The 24,150-nt window shown below is 32.1% G+C and overlaps 2 protein-coding genes across 2 annotated transcripts in view; both read right to left on the reverse strand.

Annotated features, from left to right (window-relative positions):
- Positions 1–2,556: 2,556 nt before the first annotated feature.
- On the reverse strand, positions 2,557–3,279 carry LOC139489427 (serine-enriched protein-like). Its single transcript, XM_071275748.1, has one exon. It carries the CDS (start codon positions 3,277–3,279, stop codon positions 2,557–2,559), a length of 723 nt encoding a protein of 240 aa, XP_071131849.1.
- A 5,267-nt stretch (positions 3,280–8,546) lies between these two features.
- LOC139489503 (uncharacterized) overlaps positions 8,547–24,150 on the reverse strand; it is a 255,507-nt gene continuing 239,903 nt past the window's right edge. The window contains exons 171-173 of the mRNA XM_071275986.1: positions 21,016–21,068; positions 10,240–10,319; positions 8,547–9,899 (exon numbers count right to left, since the gene is read on the reverse strand). Coding sequence (XP_071132087.1) covers positions 8,688–9,899; positions 10,240–10,319; positions 21,016–21,068 — 1,345 coding nt within the window. The 3' untranslated portion in view covers positions 8,547–8,687. The remainder of the gene's footprint in view (positions 9,900–10,239; positions 10,320–21,015; positions 21,069–24,150) is intronic.

Consider the following 24,150-nt stretch of genomic DNA (forward strand, 5'->3'; position numbering starts at 1 on the left):
TTGAAAGTATGGTCAAATTGTCCTCAATTCTCTATATAATATATAAAACTTTCTTTATTTAGATTGCAGAGGCTGTAACACGGTTGGTTAAATAATAACACCCAAGCCGAAATGAAAACACCAGAAAGATCACTCTCCTAGTAGGTTTGGTGAAGTCTGGTTGAAAAGGAAGTGTCAACTTATCCTGAACTAATTACACGCTTGGTTCATTTTCAAAAAGTTCTCCAATCTTGACAAAATTTGTACTATTTCACCAGAATTTCTATAACAGCCGTGTATAAAATAAGAGTCCTCAAACCCTGTGCTATGATTGGTTGATTGTTAGTGTTTAAAGTCCAGAACTCTGCTTTTCTAGGGTGGGGATATTTAGAGATGAAAGAAACAGAAGTCCTTCGAGATAACGACCATAAATTGACAGAAACTAGCAATCCTGATAAATTGAGATCGTAGTTAAAGACATTGCCACTAGGAGAGTACTAATGCACCACCACACGTGCATGTTTACAGGCTAGTGGTCGCTACAGATGAACTTTTTAGACCTCTTGCGGTCACTGAGGCCCAAAATAAAGGTTGCCATAATTAAAGTCAGCTACAATAGAACATATTTTAACAAACCGCGAAAGTTGTGAATTGTAAACGCCTACGGTTCCATAGCTGTTTTTCTCGTGCCATCTGAAACAGGGAGTTTGTGATGGCCACCTGGGACTATTGCCAGTGAGTCCCAGTGGCCATGTTTTAGACCTTTATCTGGATATTGATTTGATCATTACAACGCGCATCTGTCGTGTTAATAATTGATTCATCCTAACAGTATCAGCAAATGCTCTGACTCGGGAGGGCCCTCATGGGGTTTTTGATTATGTGATTACTTGGCCGTTTTTTTAATGATTATTTGATTATTAAGCCAAATATTTCACGATTATTTGATTACCTAGGACTGTATTTTTAGTTTATGATTATTTGATTACTAAAGATAAGCATTGAAATATTTAATGATTATGTGATTATATTGGCAAAAAAATGGTGATTATGTGATTACTAGGACCCCCCCATGAGGGGCCTCACTCGGTCTATTGATAATTTTATCTTGTTGAAAATGTCCAGTTTGGATGTTCCAGTCCTGTGTGTTTTTATAGGGAGAAAGCTAAAATTGAGTGAATCTGCTCTGGTAAGAGGTTTGAGAAAAAATATATAAATGTTTTGTGTCAATTGTTATCGTAGCTTGAAACCCTGGATATGGTATTGACTTATGCCACAATAAAGGGGGACACAAACTCACAATCAATTGTAGAAAAACCGGAATAAGATACAGGAGAGTCTAGAAAAAATTGTTTTTTTTCCAAAGTAGTTGTAAATTGAAAACATTAATAAAATTGAAACAAACATTTTTAATAAAAAAAAACCCAGTTATAATAATAACAGTACTTTAAATTTAAAGCGATCTGAAGCTGAAGATGGTATTAATTTCAGTTATAAACTTTTGGAATATTTTTTTTTTTAAAGCAATGTAAAATATTTTGTTGAGAACTAAAATAAATTTATATGGACAGAAGCAAATCAAAGGTATATCAAGGAGAAATAATCATCTTAACAAGAAAGATTTCTTACGACTATACAAATCCTTGATTTAAGTTATGTCATCTAATAAAGGCAACAGTAGTATACTGCTGTTCGAAACTCATAAATCGATTGAGAAAAAAAACAAATCCGGGTTACAAACTAAACTAGTGAGGGAAACGCATCAATTATTAGAGGAGAACAACGACACAACAGAAACACAACATTAAAATGTAACACACACAGAAACGAACTATAATATAACATTGGCAATTTTCCCAATTTTTCTGACTTAGTACAGGGCATTTTACGAAAAAAATGGTGGGTTGAACCTGGTTTTGTGGCATGCCAAACCTCCCGCTTTTATGGCAATGTTAAATATATCATTGAAATAACAACATTACATGACAGGACTACAATACAAATAAATGGGAGACCATATAGGACAGAGAAACACACGAATAATAGCTAACAAAAGGTACCAGGTTTAAAATTTAATAAGCCAGACGTGTTCGTCCACACAAAACTAACCAGTGACGCTCAGATGAAAAAAGTCCGAAAGCCAAACAAGTACAAAGTTGAAGAGCACCGAGGACCAAACTGAGTTTCAAAAATGTGTGCCCAATACGGCTAGGGTTTTCTGCCTGGGATAATTGAGTGTTTATTTTTTTTGACTAGTTAAATCAGTATGATAATGTGTTGTTTCTGTATATACTCATTATTATATAGCATGTGATGCAGTGATGATCATGTGATATTCATAATTGATGGCTTGTCAGTGAAAATATTATCATTTGATAAGTTACAGTAATTTTGTTTCATATATGGTCTACTTTCTATCCATATCAAAGACCACAAACAGCAAGCTATGAAAATAAAATAATATCTATATGTGAAATTTATTTGATATTTAATATCACAAATAATAAGCACATGGTAAGCACATAATTAACAGTATAGCACTAAGGTTTAAACATGACAATCAGTCAGATCTTAAAGTCAAAGGTCAACACTTTGCTGTGTTTCACTAAATATCTTCTCCAGGAGTTGTTGTCCAGTTTTATGGTGACTGTATCTCTTAGCAGCTGGGATAACCTTTGAGATAGTCCCTGATTTAACTGAATGGTTGACAAAATCCCAGCATGCTTTTTCAAGGTCATCCAGACCAAACTGTGATGCACCACATAAAAGTCCAGCTACACATGAACTGTTGATGTCAACAGAACCACTGTGTATGAACTGTATGATCTTTCTGAAGTCCTCTGGTTCATATTTCTTAACAACAATGGTCACTTTGTCTGATTGAATGGAGGTTTTCTTTTTCTTGTCTTTTTTATCAGCTTTTCTCTGAAATTCAGCTTCCTTCTGTTTCTTTAAGATCAGATTGTACAGCACTCTGCTTCTTGTTCCCAAGATGGCCTTGACACCATAAACTTGGACCTTTTCTGAACCAACTTCAAATGTGACATCACAAAGTTCTGGTATGGATGAGATGACCTTTAATTGTTCTGTCAGAGCTTGTGTATTTCTGTAGCTCATCTTTTCTTTGATCTTGACTGGGTCCCTGTTGTAACTGATAGGTATCAGTTTGTTACTCTGTAGTTTGTGGGTTGGTGTGGATGACTCTGAGTCTGAGGGTGTGGATTCATATCCAGAGGAATAGGCATCCTGATCCACTTGTTCAAAGTCAACTAAAGCCAAATTTGATTCACATCTCTCCATTTTGTTAGTGTTGAATATTTGTTTGTATAAACAGAGATATAATTTGAAATGATTTTAACTTTCAATTTATATACATGAAATATTATGAAATGAATTGCTCCTTTTTGACAAGTAGCATAAAATGGCATTAAAATATAGACATGGAGACATTTCTGTCAATTACAGTTCCACTGAGTTGTTGGCTTGTCTTTGGCTTGGGGTCATCAAGGTATTCCATTCATTTTGTTGATTAGTTGATAAGTTAGTAAAACTAGTTTGATTAATCCTTTTGTATAATTATTATTGGGAAAAATGAGCAAATATGATTAATGTATTGTAATTAAATCAAAAATGCTTATAAAATCTGACATTTAAAATTATCTTTTAAAAACACAATAAATACATAAATCATTTTATGTTTATATCCTTTACCATTTTTAGATTCAAATGTTTCATTTGAAATTATGCAAAAATGTCATATAGATAGTGAAATATTATTTCATATAAATGATTGTGTATGATTCATGCATATGAATGTTTTAATTAAGGTAGACTTTTAAATTATATTTTTTTTTATTTACTCAAATTAATAAATATCTGCACTTATAATGAAAAAGATATAGGCAAGGCTAGTTTTACTTAATTTATTTTAAGGTCAAAGGGCCATAATTTTGTTCAAAAGGTAAATCTACAAGAATATAATTAAAAACAATCAATTGTTAACCCCCAATACACAAATATAACCAAACAGCATGACAATACCATCCAAAGAAAGACTAGAAAAGTACTATATTCATTAAAATTTCCAGTCCAGTATTAAAATTCTCTCCAAAATTACTTCAAATGATAGAAATGCTTTGAATACTTATTCATAATGAAACCATTCTAATCCAACTAATTTAAACCAGATGCTCCACAGGGCGCAGCTTTATACGACCGCAGAGGTTGAACCCTGAACGATTGGGGCAAGTATGGACACAACATTCAAGCTGGATTCAGCTCTAAATTTGGATTGTGATTAAATAGTTGACACAGCATAGGTTTCTGACACAGAATGAATGTGATCTATTAATGAACTTAAAATATTTTTTTTGCCTTTGAGCAATTCACTATGCTGTTGAATATTAATCCTCTCAAAAAAATGTTTGAAGAAATTTAACCCCCCCCCATTTTTTTTTCACATCCCCCTTTCCCTTTTTCCAAAACTGATCTCAATTCAAATTTCTAATGAAGTTTGCAACAATAACTACTCATTTAAATACATCATAAAATATTAAATGTAAAATAAAGTGCTTGTTATCACTAAATGGTAAAGATTGTTTTAATTTATCAGTTGGTAGTACAAGTGAATATACATTGTATATTGTATAAAACAATGATTTAAGTTGATTCAACTACTATTCTGGACAAAGAAAGATAACTCCAATTGAAAATTTCTTGCTATTGCACAATATTGTGCAATTAGATATTTCTTGCTATTGTGCAAAACTGTGCAATTGAAAATACTTGCTATTGCACAATACTGTGCAATTGAAGATTTCTTGCTATTGCACAATACTGTGCAATTGAAAATTTCTTGCTATTGCACAATACTGTGCAATTGAAGATTTCTTGCTATTGCTGAATACTGTGCAATTGAAAATTTCTTGCTATTGCACAATACTTAGTATAATAATTTTGGATCCTGATTTGAACCTACTTGAAAACTGGGCCCATAATCAAAAATCTAAGTACATGTTTAGATTCAGCATATCAAAAAAGCCCGAGAATTCAATTTTTGTTAAAATCAAACTTAGTTTAATTTTGAACCCTTTGGACTTTAATGTAGACCAATTTGAAAACGGGACCAAAAATTAAGAATCTACATACACAGTTAGATTTGGCATATCAAAGAACCCAAATTATTCAATTTTTTATGAAATCAAACAAAGTTTAATTTTGAACCCCGATTTGGACCAACTTGAAAACTGGGCCAATAATAAAAAATCTAAGTACATTTTTAGATTCAGCATATCAAAGAACCCCAAGGATTCATTTTTGTTAAAATCAAACTAAGTTTAATTTTGGACCCTTTGGACTTTAATGTAGACCAATTTGAAAACGGGACCAAAAATTAAGAATCTACATACACAGTTAGATTCGGCATATCAAAGAACCCCAATTATTCAATTTTTGATGAAATCAAACAAAGTTTAATTTTGGACCCTTTGGGCCCCTTATTCCTAAACTGTTTGGACCAAAACTTCCAAAATCAAACCCAACCTTCCCTTTATGGTCATAAACCTTGTGTTTAAATTTCATAGATTTCTATTTACTTATACTAAAGTTATGGTGCAAAAACCAAGAATAATGCTTATTTGGGCCCCTTTAAAATTTTGGACCCCAATTCCTAAACTGTTGGGACCTCAACTCCCAAAATCAATCCCAACCTTCCTTTTGTGGTCATAAACCTTGTGTTTAAATTTCATAGATTTCTATTTACTTAAACTAAAGTTATAGTGTGAAAACCAAGAAAATGCTTATTTGGGCCCTTTTTGGCCCCTAATTCCTAAAATGTTGGGACCAAAACTCCTAAAATCAATCCCAACCTTCCTTTGGTGGTCATAAACCTTGTGTTAAAATTTCATAGATTTCTATTCACTTTTACTAAAGTTAGAGTGCGAAAACTAAAAGTATTCGGAAGACGACGACGACGACGCCAACATGATACCAATATACGACCAAAATTTTTTTAATTTTTGCGGTCGTATAAAAATCAGTAAAGAACCAGCAGTTGAAGATGAATATCATGTTATTTTACATTGTCCTGTTTATAATGATCTTAGACAAGTTCTTTTTGCTCAGTCTCTTAAAAGTGATGAACATTTTAATAGTTTAATGTAAAATAACATGATATTCATCTTCAACAGTATTAAAACAATTAAAACGACATGAAAATTATGTAACAGTTTAATTGAGAAAACAATTTCTTTCATTCAAATAAAATATTTTTTCTGATAGATGAAGACTTACAATGATATTCTTGTTGAAGATCACTTAAGAATTGAATGCTTCTTTTTGTAAATTTATTGGGGTGTAAAAGCGTTGACCGAAGTACATTTTGTATGAAGCGCGGAAGCGCTTCATTCTAAAAATGTACGCACGGTCAACGCTTTTACAACCCTATAAAGTTACAAAAAGAAGCATTCAATACTTATAATTACATTTTTTAGCTATGATCATGAAAACACGAATTTTATATATTTTATTATTTAATTCACCTGTGCACTTTTTTGTTGGAGCACGTGTTATCATGAATGAAAAGTTGTATTGAGCAATGCAACTGCTTACGGAATAACACGTGATGTACAGTTAGCCAATCAGAATAAAATCTTATAATGAAACATACATCTAATGTAATTATTATTTAATGTAACTTTGTTAGGAGTATATTTGTATAAATTCCTCAATTTTTTCCCAACAATAATCTTTGATTAATTGGCATTTGTCAAAAAATTGTGCAGGATTTATCATTGTTTCAAAAAAAGAAATACTTTGCATGAGGAGAGTTTTATAGATACATGTAATATAATAGAGAGTTTTATAGATACAATAGAGAGTTTTATAGATACATGTAATATAATAGAGAGTTTTATAGATACATGTAATATAATAGAGAGTTTTATAGATACATGTAATATAATAGAGAGTTTTATAGATACATGTAATATAATAGAGAGTTTTATAGATACATTTAATATAAAAGATTTTTTTTTAATACATTGGTTGTTGTTTGTTCATGTCTGTGGTGTTTCATATTTTGTATTGTTTTTAATTTAAGGCAGTTAGTTGTGTTGTTTGAATTGTTTCATATTTTTCATGCTGATGGCTTTCACTGCAGACTTTACTTGATGGGTTTTCTGAAGGCTATACGGTGGCCTTAAATTGCTTACAACCACTTTATTTTAACTACTGTGCATAGCTCTCATTGGCATTCAAACCACATCTACATAATCAGGTCAAATAAATTACATATTTTGAAAACAGAAAGTTTTATTCATATAAAGTAAGGCTACATGAAAGTGAATGAAAACTGTTTAATAAGATATGATATAAAAAGGTTTGAAAATTTCTCCTCTAATCCTCCCCATATTATATACTAAATATTCACAAATTAGTAATTTTGTTCTATGCATGTGTTCTGTGTGAATTTTGGATGAAAATAATATGCTTAGCTGTCATGTTTAATTTAATGAAGCATTTAAATTTTAACCAGAATCAGAATCAACTGAAGGAATTGACATAATAATCTTCCTAGCCTAAAATCACTGATCTTTCTGACAATGAATGTTAATTGTACACAATCTATCTTTCATTTAATACCTATACTTTTCAGTAAAAAAATAAAGAGATTCATCTGTAGGTTTTTCTTATCCTGTTTTTTTCAGTTTTACCATTAGAGCTGACATAAACATAAACTGATTTCATTGCTGTTTTAAAGCTACAATTGTTTGAATAAAAATTGATGATTTAACTTCTACAGTGTCGAGTTTTTAAAAGATTTTCTAGTTAAAGGTTTAAAGAGTATGGGAAATGGCAAATTCTTAAATAAAATGTATAAAATGGAATACTAGCTTTGTTACAATATAAAGAGATCAGATTCTGATCAATATCAACAAATATTGAAGTACGTTTAAAAAAAAAAAATATATCCAAAACTGACCATATAAATATATATATATATACATATGTTAAATAAAGATATCAGAAAATGATTCATTTGAGTTTTATTATAGTAAGTAACTTTAAAACATAGAACCTTCCATGTTAGTTATAAGAAAAAGATTAATTTAGTGAAAACTGCAGAAAATCTCATTTTTAGACATAATATTTAGACATTAACCAAAACAATTTTGTTTTGTTGCTACAAGGTGCAATTTACAATTTTGGTCAAATAGCTATGTCAATTATACATATCATCACAAGAGACCTTTCTTCACTAAAGAGTCCAGATTATATTGACCTGTTCATAAATTTATAAAATTACCATACATTTGAAAGGTTTGAATAAATTTACAATTTTGACAATTTCAGGGATCAAACATATGCTCTTCTACTTATAATTCCTTAGAGAAATTTCATAAAACATATGTCTAGTGAAAATTGGTCAACAAACTAATTTTTACTGATCTTTTATCAGATTTGACCAATAAACAAGATAAGTTTTTACATTGTACAAGCAGACATAAATTCAATATAAATTGAACAGGTTATACCATATTTAATAACTGTGATGGCAAGAAGAAGTAAGGCAGAATATATAAAGTAAAAGTAACTGAAGTTTAGTATACATAAATAAATATTAGCTAAGTTAATTGATAAAAAAGTAGAAAAGTATAAAATATAAAAAAAATTAAAATATAAGTTCTATCACAAGTTCAAATTGTCATTCAGTTTTCAGTATCTGTTTCATCATCACTGACATCATCCAGAGCCATCGATTGGTTGGTTGTGTTTTTATTTCGTCTCATTGCAGACTTGAGCCTTGTGTGACTAAATAGCTCTGTGTGGTCTATGTCTATCTCCTCTATATCATTCCAGCCTGGTGGTGGTATACCCTGATCCAAGGTCGACTCTCTAGACATGATCATCACATCTTCCTTTCCATGGTCTTCATTATAACTAGCCTGTGGCAGGTCCATCAGTTCACATTCAACATTCTCCTCTGTACTACCTGTTTGTTTCATTCTGTTTGACACTGACTTAAAACCTGAAAAAGACTTTCCCATGGACTCTCTTTTCCATTGGTTCAAAAATTTGTCCTGGTCATTTGGTTCAGGTTCAAAGCCCCAATTATCATGTTGATTTGCCATAGAAGATCCAGCTGCTATTTGTGGGATAGGTTTTAATACAGGTAGGAGGTCAGCAACTGGCTGGCTCTGAAAATTCATTACATCTTTTTCTTTACAACCAAATTCTGTCATTCTAACCAATTTACCATTATCATCACTTTGACCAGAATTGCTGTAAGGTGACTTTTCAATCTTTTTAGAATGCTTCCTTTTCTTCTTTTTCATCTTCTTGGGTGCATGTAGATCTTTCTTTGCAGTATCATGTAGTGATAAAGTTGATGATTCCCTTGACCAACATGTTACATCCTGTTTATCTGTTGTACACTTAAAATCTTTCAATGAAGTCCCAGCTAGATCAGACAAACTATCATCCAATGTACCATCATAGGGTTTCATTTCTAACCTGGGTTTGTAAATGGTATCTCTCTTCACTGGAAAAGATAACCAACTTGGTTTATCAACAGAGCTCTGATGGAGAAATCCTCGAGTTGGGTGGAAAGACAGCTGATCTAATTCCATTGCTTCATTTGTAAAGGACATCATTTGATGTGATCCAGGGGCTGGATGGTCTCCATGTTCTGCACTTTCCACATAAGGCACACCATGTTTCTGGAGTAACCTTTTCCTATCAGATACAAGTAGTACTTTGACAACATCACTAGGTTGAGGATGTTGAAATCCATCCTTTTCATCATCCTCATGTTCTTGAAAGATATCCATTTTACTTTTTGATGGCCCACTATGATATGACCTTTGTTTGTTGGTGAGAATATTATGAAAGTTTTCAGGTGGATTCTGTTCAACTGGTACCTATGAGGTAAAATATAAAGTTTTCATTTGATTAAGTAGTAATATTATTATTTAGTATTATTCTTATTTCATAAGTGTTCAACCTCCTAATTACTATAAACAATAGTAACATTTTAAAAAGTTGAAATTGGTTTATTGTGCAAATTAAAATTACAGCAAAAATATAAAGGAATATTAAGAAGGCAATGTGAACTAACTAATTAGACTTATCAAAGGTTTGTACATACACGAGAGACACTATGGGTGCTACATGTGGAGCTGTATTTGCCTACCCTTTCTGGATTTAAAGTCCTATTGCTCTGGAATGACAATCCAGAAATATTTGTAGCATGTTCATTACCTGTCCATCGTTATAAAAATCCACATCATCTTCAACAAAGGTTTTCTTCATAAATTCTTCTCTAACTGTGATATCATCGTCTAAATAGAATTTAAGTTAATTATTAATATATTTAAATTTTGATTTGTGACATAGCTTACAAGCAGAATTTGAATTATTAAGTGTAAGCAATGTGAATCTTTTTTTTATTTTATAGTGATTTTCTTTATTGTAACAAATAGACTGTACAACTTGAGCACTTAAAGTTTAGGCCAGCTTTTACTGATCATGATTTATTTATGCTGAAAGTACTCGAGTTAAAGTCACAATTTTTTTCATTTTAGTAAAAGATACATGCAAATGAGTCAATATATTCACAAAATATAGTTTATAGAATCTGAGAAAGAAAGGGAATTATGACATAACATTGACCTATGAACAATAAAAAGTTAAAGTCTAAACTTTGACAGAAGGACTTCAATTTTTCAATATGCTGTTTTATATGGTAGCTATGTATTAAAAATTAATTTTGTGCAATTGGGGTGCAATTCTGGATTATCTTCATCAGAAAAGCTAAATTCCAGGGTTTTATCTGTCTGAATAAAATTGATCATGAAATATAAAATTCAAACTTTAAAAAAATGTCAGTAAATTGGCCCAAGAACAGTTATTTCGTGGTACATTTGTTGTAAGACAAACAAGAATGTGTCCTTAGTACACGGATGCCCCACTCACACTATCATTTTCTATGTTTAGTGGACTGTGAAATTGGGGTATAGACTCTAATTTGGCATTAAAATTAGAAAGATCATATCATAGGGAACTGCATGTATACTAAGTTTCAAGTTGATTGAACTTCAACTTCATCAATAACTACCTTGACCAAAAACTTTAACCTGAAATTTGCACTATCATTTTCTGCATTCAATGGACCATGAAATTTGGGTCAAAACTCTAATTTGGCATTAAATTTCCAAAGATCATATCATAGAGAACATGTGTACTAAGTTTCAAGTTGATTGGACTTCAACTTCAACAAAAACTACCTTGACCAAAAACTTTAACCTGAAACTCGCACTTTCATTTACTATGTTCAGTGGACCGTGAAATTGGAGTCAAAAGTATAATTTGGTTTTAAAATTAGAAAGATCATATCATAATGAACATGTGTACTAAGTTTCAAGTTGATTGGACTTTAGCTTTATCAAAAACTATCTTGACCAAAAACTTTAACCTGAAGCGGGACGAACGGACAGACGAACAAACGGACCCACAGACCAGAAAACATAATGCCCCTCTACTATTGTAGGTGGGGCATAAAAAATCACACCTACTCTATCCAAAAATCCAAAAAATATTTTTACAGAGATGTGTACCACTTTTGGGACAAATTATGTCAAAATTATAGAATAGTCTATTAGCTCTAACTCAAAATAGAGATAATTTCAAATCCACACAGAGTGTTTATACAAACAATAACTAACCGTTCCTATTTTAATTTATAAAATGTTCTTTTTTTTGAATTTTTATGGCCCCCCAACGAAGTTGTCGGTGCCATATATAGTTTTACCCTTGTCTGTAATTCTGAAATTCTGTAATTCCGTCATTTCGTCATTCCGCAACAAACCATTATACAGAGTTTTTTTCTAAACGCCTTCAGATATTGGGCTGATATTTGGTATGTAAGTTAACCATGATGAGTTACAGATCAAGTTTAAGTTTTGTTCCGCTCCACTAATTTTTGACGAAATTACAGGCTATGGACTTTGATAAATTGTTGAAAATCATAGTTATATAAACTTTTTTTCTAAACGCTTTCAGATATTGGGCTGATTTTTGGTATGTGAGTCACTCATGATGAGTTACAGATCAAGTTTAAGTTTCTTTCCACTCCGCTAATTTTTGCCAAAATTAAGGGTTTACAACTTTGAAAATTGTTGAAAATCACAGTTATACAGTCTTTTAGATTTTGAGCTGATTTTTGATATGTGTGACTACCATCATGTTTGTGTTCACATGTGTTATTGAAATTGCAGATTTTTCAACTTTTTGAGACGGGGCCATTCGTGTTGCTTTGACACATCTAGTTTATTCCTGTGATTAGCTTCCATGATCTTCCATTATTAAAACATCATTATAAAAAAAATATGAAACAACAAAACCATTATACAAAGTTTTTTTCTAAACGCCTTCAGATATTGGGCTGATTTTACAACTTTGAAAATTGTTGAAAATCACAGTTATACAGACTTTTTTTCTATACGCCTCCAGATTTTGAGCTGATTTTTGATATGTGAGACTACCATCATGTTTGTGTCCACATGTGTTATTGAAATTGCAGATTTTTCAACTTTTTGAGACAGGGCCATTCATGTTGCTTTGACGCATCTCGCTTATTCCTGTGATTAGCTTCCATGATCTTCCATCATTAAAACATCATTATAAAAAAAATATGAAAATAACAGGACATAATAAATTTAGATTTTTGTTTACAGTTGCAACCCCCCCCCCCCCCCCCCCCTTTTGAGTGTATTGAAAACCATTGAATGCAGCCTGCTCCCCTTAAAGGGGCACAAGCTGTCAAATTCATATTCACCGATTTTAATCAAATTCTCATATTTGATTTATATTACCATGTAAAACATTTATCCAAACTATTAAAAGTCTAAAATAAAAAATTAACAGAGCACTGGCATCAAAATATGTAGCTTCGTTTCATGTGTATTTTAGTCTAAATGCCATCTAATATTTTATCGAGTTGACCTCTACAGTCATCCGATGACCATATAAGCGATGTAAACATAAATATAGTTACAAATAGATTAACCAAAATTGTGCTGTTGATTTATTCTAGATCTATTTAATTTCATATTATAGATAAAAAATAAGTGTTTATAATCGTTTTTACCTGATTAAGAATGTTTTTTTTGTGGATCGAATCAACCAATCAAATGATTTACCTTTGTTTCCCTTTCAATGTTGACATTCTTTTCCTTTAAATAACTATACACATACAATTCACGTGTTATCCATCTCAAGTAAAGGGGTTAAATTGAAGTTCACGTGATTACAGATTCAATGAGGTCGAATTATTCACTTGCAAGTGAATAATTCATAATCAATGTTATTTTGCTTATTTTGACAAAATTGAACAATATTGGCTGATAAAAGCGAATTGTTATTTCACTATTTGCATTTTATTAATGATTGAGTAAAAAAATAATGTATTAGATTTTTTATATATCTCGTAGCTAGTGCCCCTTTAAGTGCATTCACAAATATTTCAATCCTTGATTTTAGTGTTGCCTTCTCCTAACTGCAAAATGCATACCAACAGTTTTTTCATTGTTTATCTCTGCTCTGGAAACTTTTTCACGATCTTTCTTTTCTCCAAGACATTCTTTGGTTTTATTTAATAAATTGGTATTCTCTGTAAACATTATTTACCTTATAAGTTGTAATAAACAGAAATTTTTATACTTAGTATCAAACTTGCCTTGTTGTTTTGACAAGTAAATAAAGTATTTTATGCCTCAAAACTTTATGGTAGTATGAGTATGATTACATTCCTGGAGTTGATTGTATAAATATGAGAAGTGTTATAGATTTTACACGTAATAGTTACTGTACAACATTTATTGATTTTTTAACAAGTAGCAATAGTTGTATGTTGAACGTTAGAGTTGGTACAAACAATGACTTCACATGTGTTACATCAAAGGGTCAATCGGTTGTTGATAATTGTATTACTAGCTATGAAAATCTTCATTTTTTTCAAGACTTCAAAGTTATTAGAGCTTCAGACTTAATTATAAAATCTAAGCTTAATATGACTGGGTTGGATGCGAGATTGATACCCAACCATTCTTTGTTGTATTGTGAGTTAAACATCAGTGCCTCATTACCGTCATGTCATACCTCAGGAAATCGTAGTCCTGAATTTATTAAGTTTGATGTAAAAAACATACCTTCAAATTTTTGTCACGTCAATGAGATACATTTACGACTTTTAGATACTATCAATGGTCTTGAAACAAATGAAGTATCCCAATGTAATATTGATCAAGTTTATAATGATTTTTGTGCTATTGTCAGCGAAGAAATGAATCAGAAATTGCATTCAAAAGTAATTGTCATGTCTGATAGTACGTATTGTAGTAATAGAAAAAGAATTAAAAACCTTGGTGAAGAGATAATTTAAGTGTATTTTTTAATGATATGTGTTGTGCAGAAAAGTTATGGAAAAAGGGCAAATTGTCTCGTGTGTCTTGTGTTGAGTTAAAGTCCAGTTTTGTGACAAAACGAAGGGTTTTCGATCGTGAGGTTAGAAAAGCGAAACGCAAGTACTGGTACACATTGCAGCAAGAATTATTGTTGGAATCAAAAACTGATCAACAAACGTTTTGGAAGAAGATAGGTAAGATAGGAATTGCTTCGGAAAGCAAAACTTTTATACCAATGGAAGTTGTAGAGGCAAATGGTAACGTATCTTCAAATATTGATGATGTTTTGTTAAAGTGGAAATCGGACTATGCCGATCTACTTAATCAAACAGGTAACCGGGTAACTACGGATAGGAACATTCCAGTCGATCATAGCCCTGCTGTTTTGACAGAAAGCGACTTTCTTTTACCAGAAGAAATTTCATTTGAAGAGGTTTTTAATGCAGCATGTAAAAGCAAAAGAGGCAAAGCCTCTGGTGTAGATAATATTCCAGCTGATGTTTTATGTAACCAGAATTGTATTATATTTTTACATAGATTGTTTAATTGGTGATTTAAAACTGGTAAAGTCCCAGGGATGTGGGATAATATAATTATTAATCCGATACCCAAAAATAACATGTCAGATAAAAGAGACCCCTTAAATTATAGGGGTATTGGTTTAGCCCCAGCTTCATATAAATTATATTGTAACATATTAAACTTGAGGCTGTCTCAATGGGTTGAAGATAATAAGTCCTTAGTTGATGATCAAAATGGGTTCCGGAAGGGAAGGAGTACCATAGATCAAATATCTTCACTTACTAGTTTAGTTGATGTTCGTAAAAAACTATGAAAATCCACCTTTTGTGCATTTATCGATTTTAAGAAGGTGTATGATACAATTAATGAGGCCCCTCATGGGGGGGGGTCCTAGTAATCACATAATCACCATTTTTTTGCCAATATAATCACATAATCATTAAATATTTGCTTATCTTTAGTAATCAAATAATCATAAACTAAAAATACAGTCCTAGGTAATCAAATAATCATGAAATATTTGGCTTAATAATCAAATAATCATTAAAAAAACGGCCAAGTAATCACATAATCAAAAACCCCATGAGGGCCCTCATTAATAGGACATTGTTATGGGGAAAACTCACATCTCTGGGGGTTGATGTACAAATGTGTATGGCTATTAAGTCCCTTTATAATGGGGTCAGGTGCTCGATCAGAGTCAATAGCTTCAATACAGATTGGCTTACTGTGAACTGTGGTTTAAAACAAGGTTGTCCACTTTCTCCTTTTTTATCTAACATTTTCATAAATGAATTAGCTGTATACTTAAAATCATTTGATTTTGGTGTTGACATTGGGGGAGAAAAAGTATGTATTTTATTGTATGCTGATGATATCGTACTGTTAGCAAATACTGAAAATGAGTTACAAAACCTCTTAGATGAGTTATATCATTGGTGTACTGACAACAAAATGACTATTAATTCGTGTAAGAGTAATGTTGTCCATTTCAGACCGACCTCATTTGAACAATCAAGTCACGTCTTTAAGTGTGGGGATAAGAATATTGCTACTAGCAGCGAGTATGCTTATCTGGGCCTTGTTTTAAATGAGTTTGTAGACTTTAGTATTATTGCAAAAGCAGTTGCTAGGTCAGCAAACAGAGTTCTAGGTCTGGTTATAGCTTAGTGTAAAGCTATTGGTGGCATGTCATATGACGTCCATAAAAAACTATTTGATGCACTTGTCAGTCCTATTGTTGAATATGGTGCAGAGATTTGGGGCTGCAAGAATTTCTCATTTATTAATGCGATTCAGATGAGAGCTTGTAGGTTCTTCCTTGGTGTTGGTAAATATACACCTAATCCAGCTATTATGGGAGACATGGGGTGGATTCCAATTTCAATGGAAAGTAATTGCAAGACACTGGCACAGATTAGTAAATATGGAGTCAGATCGTATTAACAGGAAAATATTCATATGGGCAGATGAGGTCAGTCTGAAACATACAATTGTAAACCAGGTGCTCCGCAGGGCACAGCTTTATACGACCGCAGAGGTCGATCCCTGAACAGTTGGGGCAGGTATGGACAAAACATTTAAGCGTGATACAGCTCTGAATTTGGATTGTAATCAAATTTTTGACATTATATGGGTTTTTTACACAAAACAAATGTCAAGATTTTACAAATCAATTAAAGATTTCTTCTTCAAACTTATTTAAATCTAAAATTAAATAGTTGACACAGCATAGGTTTCTGACACAGAATGAATGTGGTCTAATGAACTTAAAATTTGTTTTGCCTTTGAGCAATTCATTATGCTGTTGAATATTAATCCTGCCAAAAAAATTTATGAAGAAATTTTCTTTTTATTTATGAAATCTGAAATGAGAACAAGTATGGACACAACTTTTAAGTTTGATACAGCTATAAATGTGGATTGTGATTAAATAGTTGACACAACATAGGTTTATGTCACATTATGAATTTGGTTTAAGAAATGAAAATTAGAATTTAAAGTTTTTCAATTTAATATTAAACTATTATGGTTCAATATCCAAAATGTAAATAGTCATGTCTGGCAAATGTCCAACATACATTATCTAAAAACATTTTAGATAAGATAAGGAAAAAAAGCTTCATCAGCAACATTTTATATTGGCAAATTTTCAATGAAGTTATTTACATAAAGTTATTGGCAAATAAAAATAGAAAATGACATCATAGTCATGTCTGGCAAATTTCCAACATATATAATCAACTACTATTCTATACAAAGAAAGATAACTCCAATTGAAAATTAATTGCTATTGCACAATATTGTGCATTTAGATATTTCTTGCTATTGTGCAATACTGTGCAATTGAAAATTTCTTGCTATTGCACAATACTTGATATCGAATCCTGATTTGGACCAACTTGAAAACTGGGCCCATAATCAAAAATCAAAGTACATGTTTAGATAAAGCATATCAAATAAGCCCAAGAATTTAATTTTTGTTAAAATCAAACTTACACATATGTAGTTTAATTTTGGACCCTTTGGACCTTAATGTAGACCAATTTGAAAACTGGACCAAAAATTAAGAATCTACATACACAGTTAGATTTGGCATATCAAAGAACCCATTTATTCAATTTTTGATGAAATCAAACAAAGTTTAATTTTGGACCCCCATTTGGACCAACTTGAAAACTAGGCCAATAATTAAAAATCTAAGTACATTTTCAAATTCAGCATATCAAAGATTCCCAAGGATTCAATTTTTGTTAAAATCAAACCAAGTTTAATTTTGGACCCTTTGGACATTTTGTAGACCAATTTGAAAACGGGACCAAAAATTAAGAATCTACATACATAGTTAGATTCGGCATATCAAAGAACCCCAATTATTCAATTTTTGATGAAATCACACAAAGTTCAATTTGGACCCTTTGGGCCCCTTATTCCTAAACTATTGGAACCAAAACTCCCAAAATCAAACCCAACCTTCCTTTTATGGTCATAAACCTTGTGTTTAAATTTCATAGATTTCTATTTACTTATACTAAAGTTATGGTGCAAAAACCAAAAATAATGCTTATTTGGGCCCCTTTTTGGCCCCTAATTCCTAAACTGTTGTTACCTCAACTCCAATCCCAACCTTCCTTTTGTGGTCATAAACCTTGTGTTTAAATTTCATTGATTTCTATTTACTTATACTAAAGTTATTGTGCGAAAACCAAGAATAATGCTTATTTGGGCCCTTTTTTGGCCCTTAATTCCTAATACTGTTGGAACCAAAACTCCCAAAATCAATCCCAACCGTCCTTTTGTGGTCATAAACCTTGTGTCAAAATTTCATAGATTTCTATTCACTTAAACTAAAGTTATAGTGCGAAAACCAAGAAAATGCTTATTTGGGCCCTTTTTGGCCCCTAATTCCTAAAATGTTGGGACCAAAACTCCCAAAATCAATCCCAACCTTCCTTTTGTGGTCATAAACCTTGTGTTAAAATTTCATTGATTTCTATTTACTTTTACTAAAGTTAGAGTGCGAAAACTAAAAGTATTCGGACGGCGACGATGACGACGCAAGACGACGTCGCCAACGTGATAGCAATATACGACCAAAAAATAAAAATTTTTGCGGTCGTATAAAAATTGGAATTTTATTGTTAAAAAACATTTCACGGAACTTGAATTAGTTGACTTTTGTAATACAAACACTAATATTAATAAAAATATGTTTATTGATACAGTCATGTCAAGAATGTTTGATATTTATATTGAAGAATGGAAAAGTATTGTTAGTTCATCCTCTTCCAGACGGGGAAATGGGCGTAATAAATTGAGAACCTATAATATTTTTAAGCAGGATTATGTTGTTGAAAACTACTGCAAACTGGTAATGCCTTTTTGTGAAAGAAGCGCCTTTGCAATGTGGATGTAATAAAATTTAGATGTGGGGTGGCTCCTATTAGACTGGAAACTGGGAGGTATGAAAATTTGCCACTGGAAGAGAGATGTTGTTTTAATTGTTTTAATACTGTCGAAGATGAATATCATGTTATTTTACATTGTCCTGTTTATAATGATCTTAGACAAGTTCTTTTTACTGAGTCTCTTAAAATTGATGAACATTTTAATAGTTTTACAGATTGTCAGAAAATGGTATTTTTATTTTCGAATCAAGATATTATAAGAATATGTGCCAAAACCTGTAATTTTATTCTTAAAACACGCAGAGAAGTTTTATATTGTAAATAATAATGAAATACTTTTGTTGTATAATTTTACCATTCAGGTTTAATATTTATTTTTAATATATTGTTTTAGTTGATTATCGTCTCTCATAAATCTGTACAGATTGGCTTATGTATACAAAATGTATCTTTTATAAATTTATTGTGTAATTTTATACATAAGGTGAGACGTAAATTAAAATATTGAATTGAATTGTAATAAACAGAAATTTTTATACTTAGTATCAAACTTGCCTTGTTGTTTTGACAAGTAAATAAAGGATTTTATGCCTCAAAACTTTATGGTAGTTCAATGAAATTTACACAACAAGCAAAGGACAAGGTTAACTTTTTGAAAATTAAGGCCCTGAATTTCAATTTTATCATAAAATATCAAACTAGCCACAATTTGGTTCTTAAATAAATTTAGCCTATTAAAGAGGGTTAAAAATGGAGGATACTTTCATGATGAATTAACAGTAAAAGATCATGTTAAATGATGTTAACAGTAATTTTTGATGCACAATGATAAAATGTACACTATCTTTGTGAAGATAAACCCAATTAAATTTTCTAAAAATCACAGTCACAGATCATTACTTGAGACCTCTGATAAATCACGATATTTTTAGGACTTATAGCGAACCCTATGATAGTTTTCCATAGATTCACCTGCAAGTTACCTGTCGATTTAAACTTTTGGCAGTTCTATTGTCCCATCTAACAAATACAACAGGTATTGTTCTCTGTATAGTTCATTCACCAAGACCTTTAAATTTCTTCTAGGAGAAATATATCACTCATTGATTAATTTACCTGACCAAAAAATTATCTGTTTTTTTATTGAAATACTTCTATAAACTCACATAAACTGTATGCAATATTGTATTTATTCAATATACTATTAATATATTTTCAATCTGTTCAATATAAAATCTGATTTAATAATAAAAAGTATATTTTAGACACATTTTTTAGTAGTTTCCAAAGAATTTGCATGTTTATGTTGTTAATAATTTATAGACTATGTTTATGAAGACCTTAATTTAAAAATAATAATATTCAAATTTTTATTTATCAAACACACAAAAATATTTATTGAATATTTGATCAGAAATCAACTTTTAATTTTTAAATCATTATTAATATTGAACACATTAAAAACAAGTTTTTGGTTTTGAATAAATACAACACCACATGCAGTTTTGTGAGTCCTTTCTTAGTATTGGTATAAGTATTTTTTCATCATTGACAGTTCAATTTTTTGTTCAGGTAAATTAATCAATGAGTGATATATTTCTCCTAGAAGAAATTTAAAGGTCCCAGTGAATAAACTACACAGAGAACAATACCTGTTGTATTGTTAGATGGGACAATAGAACTGCCAAAAGTTTAAATCGACAGGTAACTTGCAGGTGAATCTATGGAAAACTATCATAGGGTTCGCTATAATATAAAATGTTAACATATTTGATGTTAATGTTAGCTGAAAATTGTTGGTAAACGGCATAACTACTCTCATTAAATGCTAGGTAAAACATATATATATAGGGAAGAACAAAAAATTTGCGAAAGCAAATTTACAGATCTTACATTGTTGGGTTGATGTTTAGACGAGTTGTATATATACATAAGAGTACCTTCCTGTAGAAGGTAAATCCAGAATAGGGCTTTGGACATATCCAATTTATAAAGTGCTGTTTTCATATTTTATAGGCTCCAAAGTCAGCACATTTTGGAGATGCTATTAAAAAATGTTGATATTTTCCATTTTTTAGACCTGAAAGCTTTAGTAAAATGTTGAATTGAACCTAAGGTGTCAATATTCAACTTATAACACATACCCGTTTCATTAATAATCCCTGTACGATTGACCCAATTACCTGGATGTTTGGACCTGAAAAAAACAACTTGAAATGAAATATAATAATATGTACATGTGTAACATTTCAGGGGCGTAGCTAGAAAGAAACGATGTGGAAGCAACTACCGCCAAGCGGAGCAAGGCGACAAAATTTTGGGACCCTATTATGCAGCAAATTTTTTCTTTCGGTTTTCGGTCATAGGACGGTTAAAAGAGGAGCTATATGTAGATAAAAATTTATGAATGTAAAACTATTAATAAATCTTCTGAATATAGTAATACATAAACAACACATATTTGTGATACAGAATTTACTCAAAATTGTCCAAAATCTGCTCTTCGGGTCTGGGCAGAAACAAACTTCTCTATTACTTTGTCAACATTCACACTGAAATCCCGATGAATATGCAGTAATGCTATGTAACTTTCGTTGTTCATTGTTGATTGTACATTTGTTTTCAATTACATACGTAGTACCGTGACTGATAGATCTCAGGGCCATCATGGCATGGAGGCACTTGCAAGATGTTATAAACCAGCGTACGTGTTCGGCATCGAGCGACCTCCCAATTGAATTCGTCAAAATTACATGCTAGGTCAGTTTCGTATGTTTCAGACAATATTGAGATTTGTTCGTTTGTGATATTTCCTACAACACTGTCACATACCGTAATATTGACATATCTTAACCGGATACGATCCGGACATTATTGTTATATATTATAATACTCTCCTGTATAGAAGGTTAATAAAATATCTTGTTATTGTCAATATGTCTTCCTCATAGTTATTCAACATGGTGTCAGATTGAACCACCGCTCATCATCATGAAATTAAGCCATCTGTAGATGGAAGCAATCTGAAAAGTTGCAAGAACAATCCAGCTACCTAAATTATCATAATCATGGATGCACTATCAGGATCACACCCCAAAATGGACTGGGAAGCGACGGACCTAGTGACCGCTTGGAAATCTTTCCAACAACACACAGAATTCTGGTTCGCGGGACCTCTAGCCAAAACTGCTGAAGCACAAAAATGTAACTATCTAATGATATGGATCGGCAATAAAGGAAGGGACATATACTCGACCTGGGATCTTTAGGAGGACGATAAAAAGAAACTTGATGTGCACTATCAGAACTTTGAAAAACACGTCCGCCCTAAATCGAATAAGATTTATTCACGATACAAATTTTTGAGCCGTGTACAAAAAGAAATTGACACTTTCGAAGAATATCTCACAGACCTCAAAATATTGGTAAAAGATTGTGGATATGCGACGCCGGAGGAAATGGTACGTGATGCCATTGTTTTTGGAACTAAAGACCACAAAGTTTGGGAGAAATGTATCACTGAAGGGTCCGAACTCTCGTTAGAAAAGGCTATAAATTTCGCTAGAACATATGAACTTTTAAAGGCTCAACTTAAAACTATGGAAAGCGAAGATAAAACAATTAACATGTTAAACAAACAAGGATCAAGATCATCAGGTAAAAAGTATGGCAAGCAATACACACCACAAAGGGGACCACCTCAAAATAACAAGGGGCAATCACCCAATTTCGCAAACAAATGTAAAAACTGTGGAGGTATAAACATGAGCGTAGAAAATGTCCTGCATTCGGGAAACAATGCAACAAATGCCATAAATACAACCACTTTGTGTCCGTCTGTCTGTCATCAAACAAATCATCAAAGACAATGCACACTTTAGACATATGCAGTGAATCTGATGATGATGATGAACTTTTTGTAGCAACAATTGATAATCAAGAATTAAATACCGACGAATGGACCGAAACAATCAACGTCAACGACGTACCAGTTAACTTTCAGCTAGACACAGGTGCAAAGTACAACGTACTTTCCCTAAACAAACTGAAAACCATTTGTTCGCATCCTATCATTACTAAACAGGTATCGCCACTACGTTCATACTCAGGACACATCATTGACACTGTCAAAACATGCGAAGCCATGAAACTCCTAAAGCGCATACATTCAATCACTCAAACAAGCAATCCGCAAGAAACGACAAAACAATTTTTACCAGAAAATATGGAACACCAATATGGAGATTTATTCACAGGCCTAGGATGTCTACCAGGAACACATAAGATACGTATCAACAAAACTGTAGCACCAGTTGTACACGCACCGCGTAAGATACCCATAGCTATCAAAGACAAAGTCAAATCTGAACTTGATCGTATGGAGGACATTGGTGTAATCTCCAAACAGCAAGAACCTACACAATGGGTCAACTCAATGGTTACTGTCATTAAACCAAACGGCAAAATTCGAATATGCATCGATCCACGTGATCTGAACAAGGCATTTTTACGTGAACATTATCCGTTAAAAACAGTAGGAGAAGTTATATCGCAAATGCCGAACCCTAAAGTCTTTAGTAAATTGGATGCCACCAGTGGATTTTGACATATTCAACTAGACGAACCTAGCTCAAAGCTATGCACATTTAATACACCATTTGGACGTTATAGATTTGCTCGCTTACCTATCGGAATAAATTCAGCATCGGAAGTATTCCAGAAAATTGTGTCTGAAATGGTATCCGACATTGAAGGAGCAGAAGCGATTATCGACGACATTCTTATTTGGGGATCAGACCAAAAAGAACATGATATGTGTCTTAAACAAGTTCTAGACAGAGCTCGAGAATACAACTTGAAACTCAGTGCCGGAAAATGCCAAATCAGCAAACCGGAAGTAACATACGTTGGACACCATCTAACAAGTGAAGGCGTGAAACCAGACCCAGAAAAAATCCGTGCAGTTAATAAAATGTCAAAACAGGAGTGCGTCAAGGATCTGCAAACCTTCATGGGTTTTATTCAGTATCTTGGCAAGTTTATGCCAAACATGTCAACAGTCAGTGCACCGTTAAGAACACTTTTAGAGAAAAACAAAGCATGGCACTGGGATGAAAAACAAGAAACTAGCTTTCAGAAGTTGAAAGAAATGGCAACAAATGCACCTCTGCTGCAATACTACAATCCGAACAAACCGCTTACACTCAGTGTTGATGCTAGTTCAAAAGGACTTGGAGCTGTACTGATACAAAATCAGAAACCAGTTGCATATGCCTCAC

This window comes from Mytilus edulis, chromosome 9, assembly GCF_963676685.1.
Source record: "Mytilus edulis chromosome 9, xbMytEdul2.2, whole genome shotgun sequence".
In the NCBI taxonomy this organism is placed as follows: domain Eukaryota; kingdom Metazoa; phylum Mollusca; class Bivalvia; order Mytilida; family Mytilidae; genus Mytilus; species Mytilus edulis.

Coding starts and splice junctions, on each gene's coding strand:
- LOC139489427 (XM_071275748.1), bottom strand. CDS start 3,279: ATGGAGAGATGTGAATCAAATTTGGCTTTAGTTGACTTTGAACAAGTG.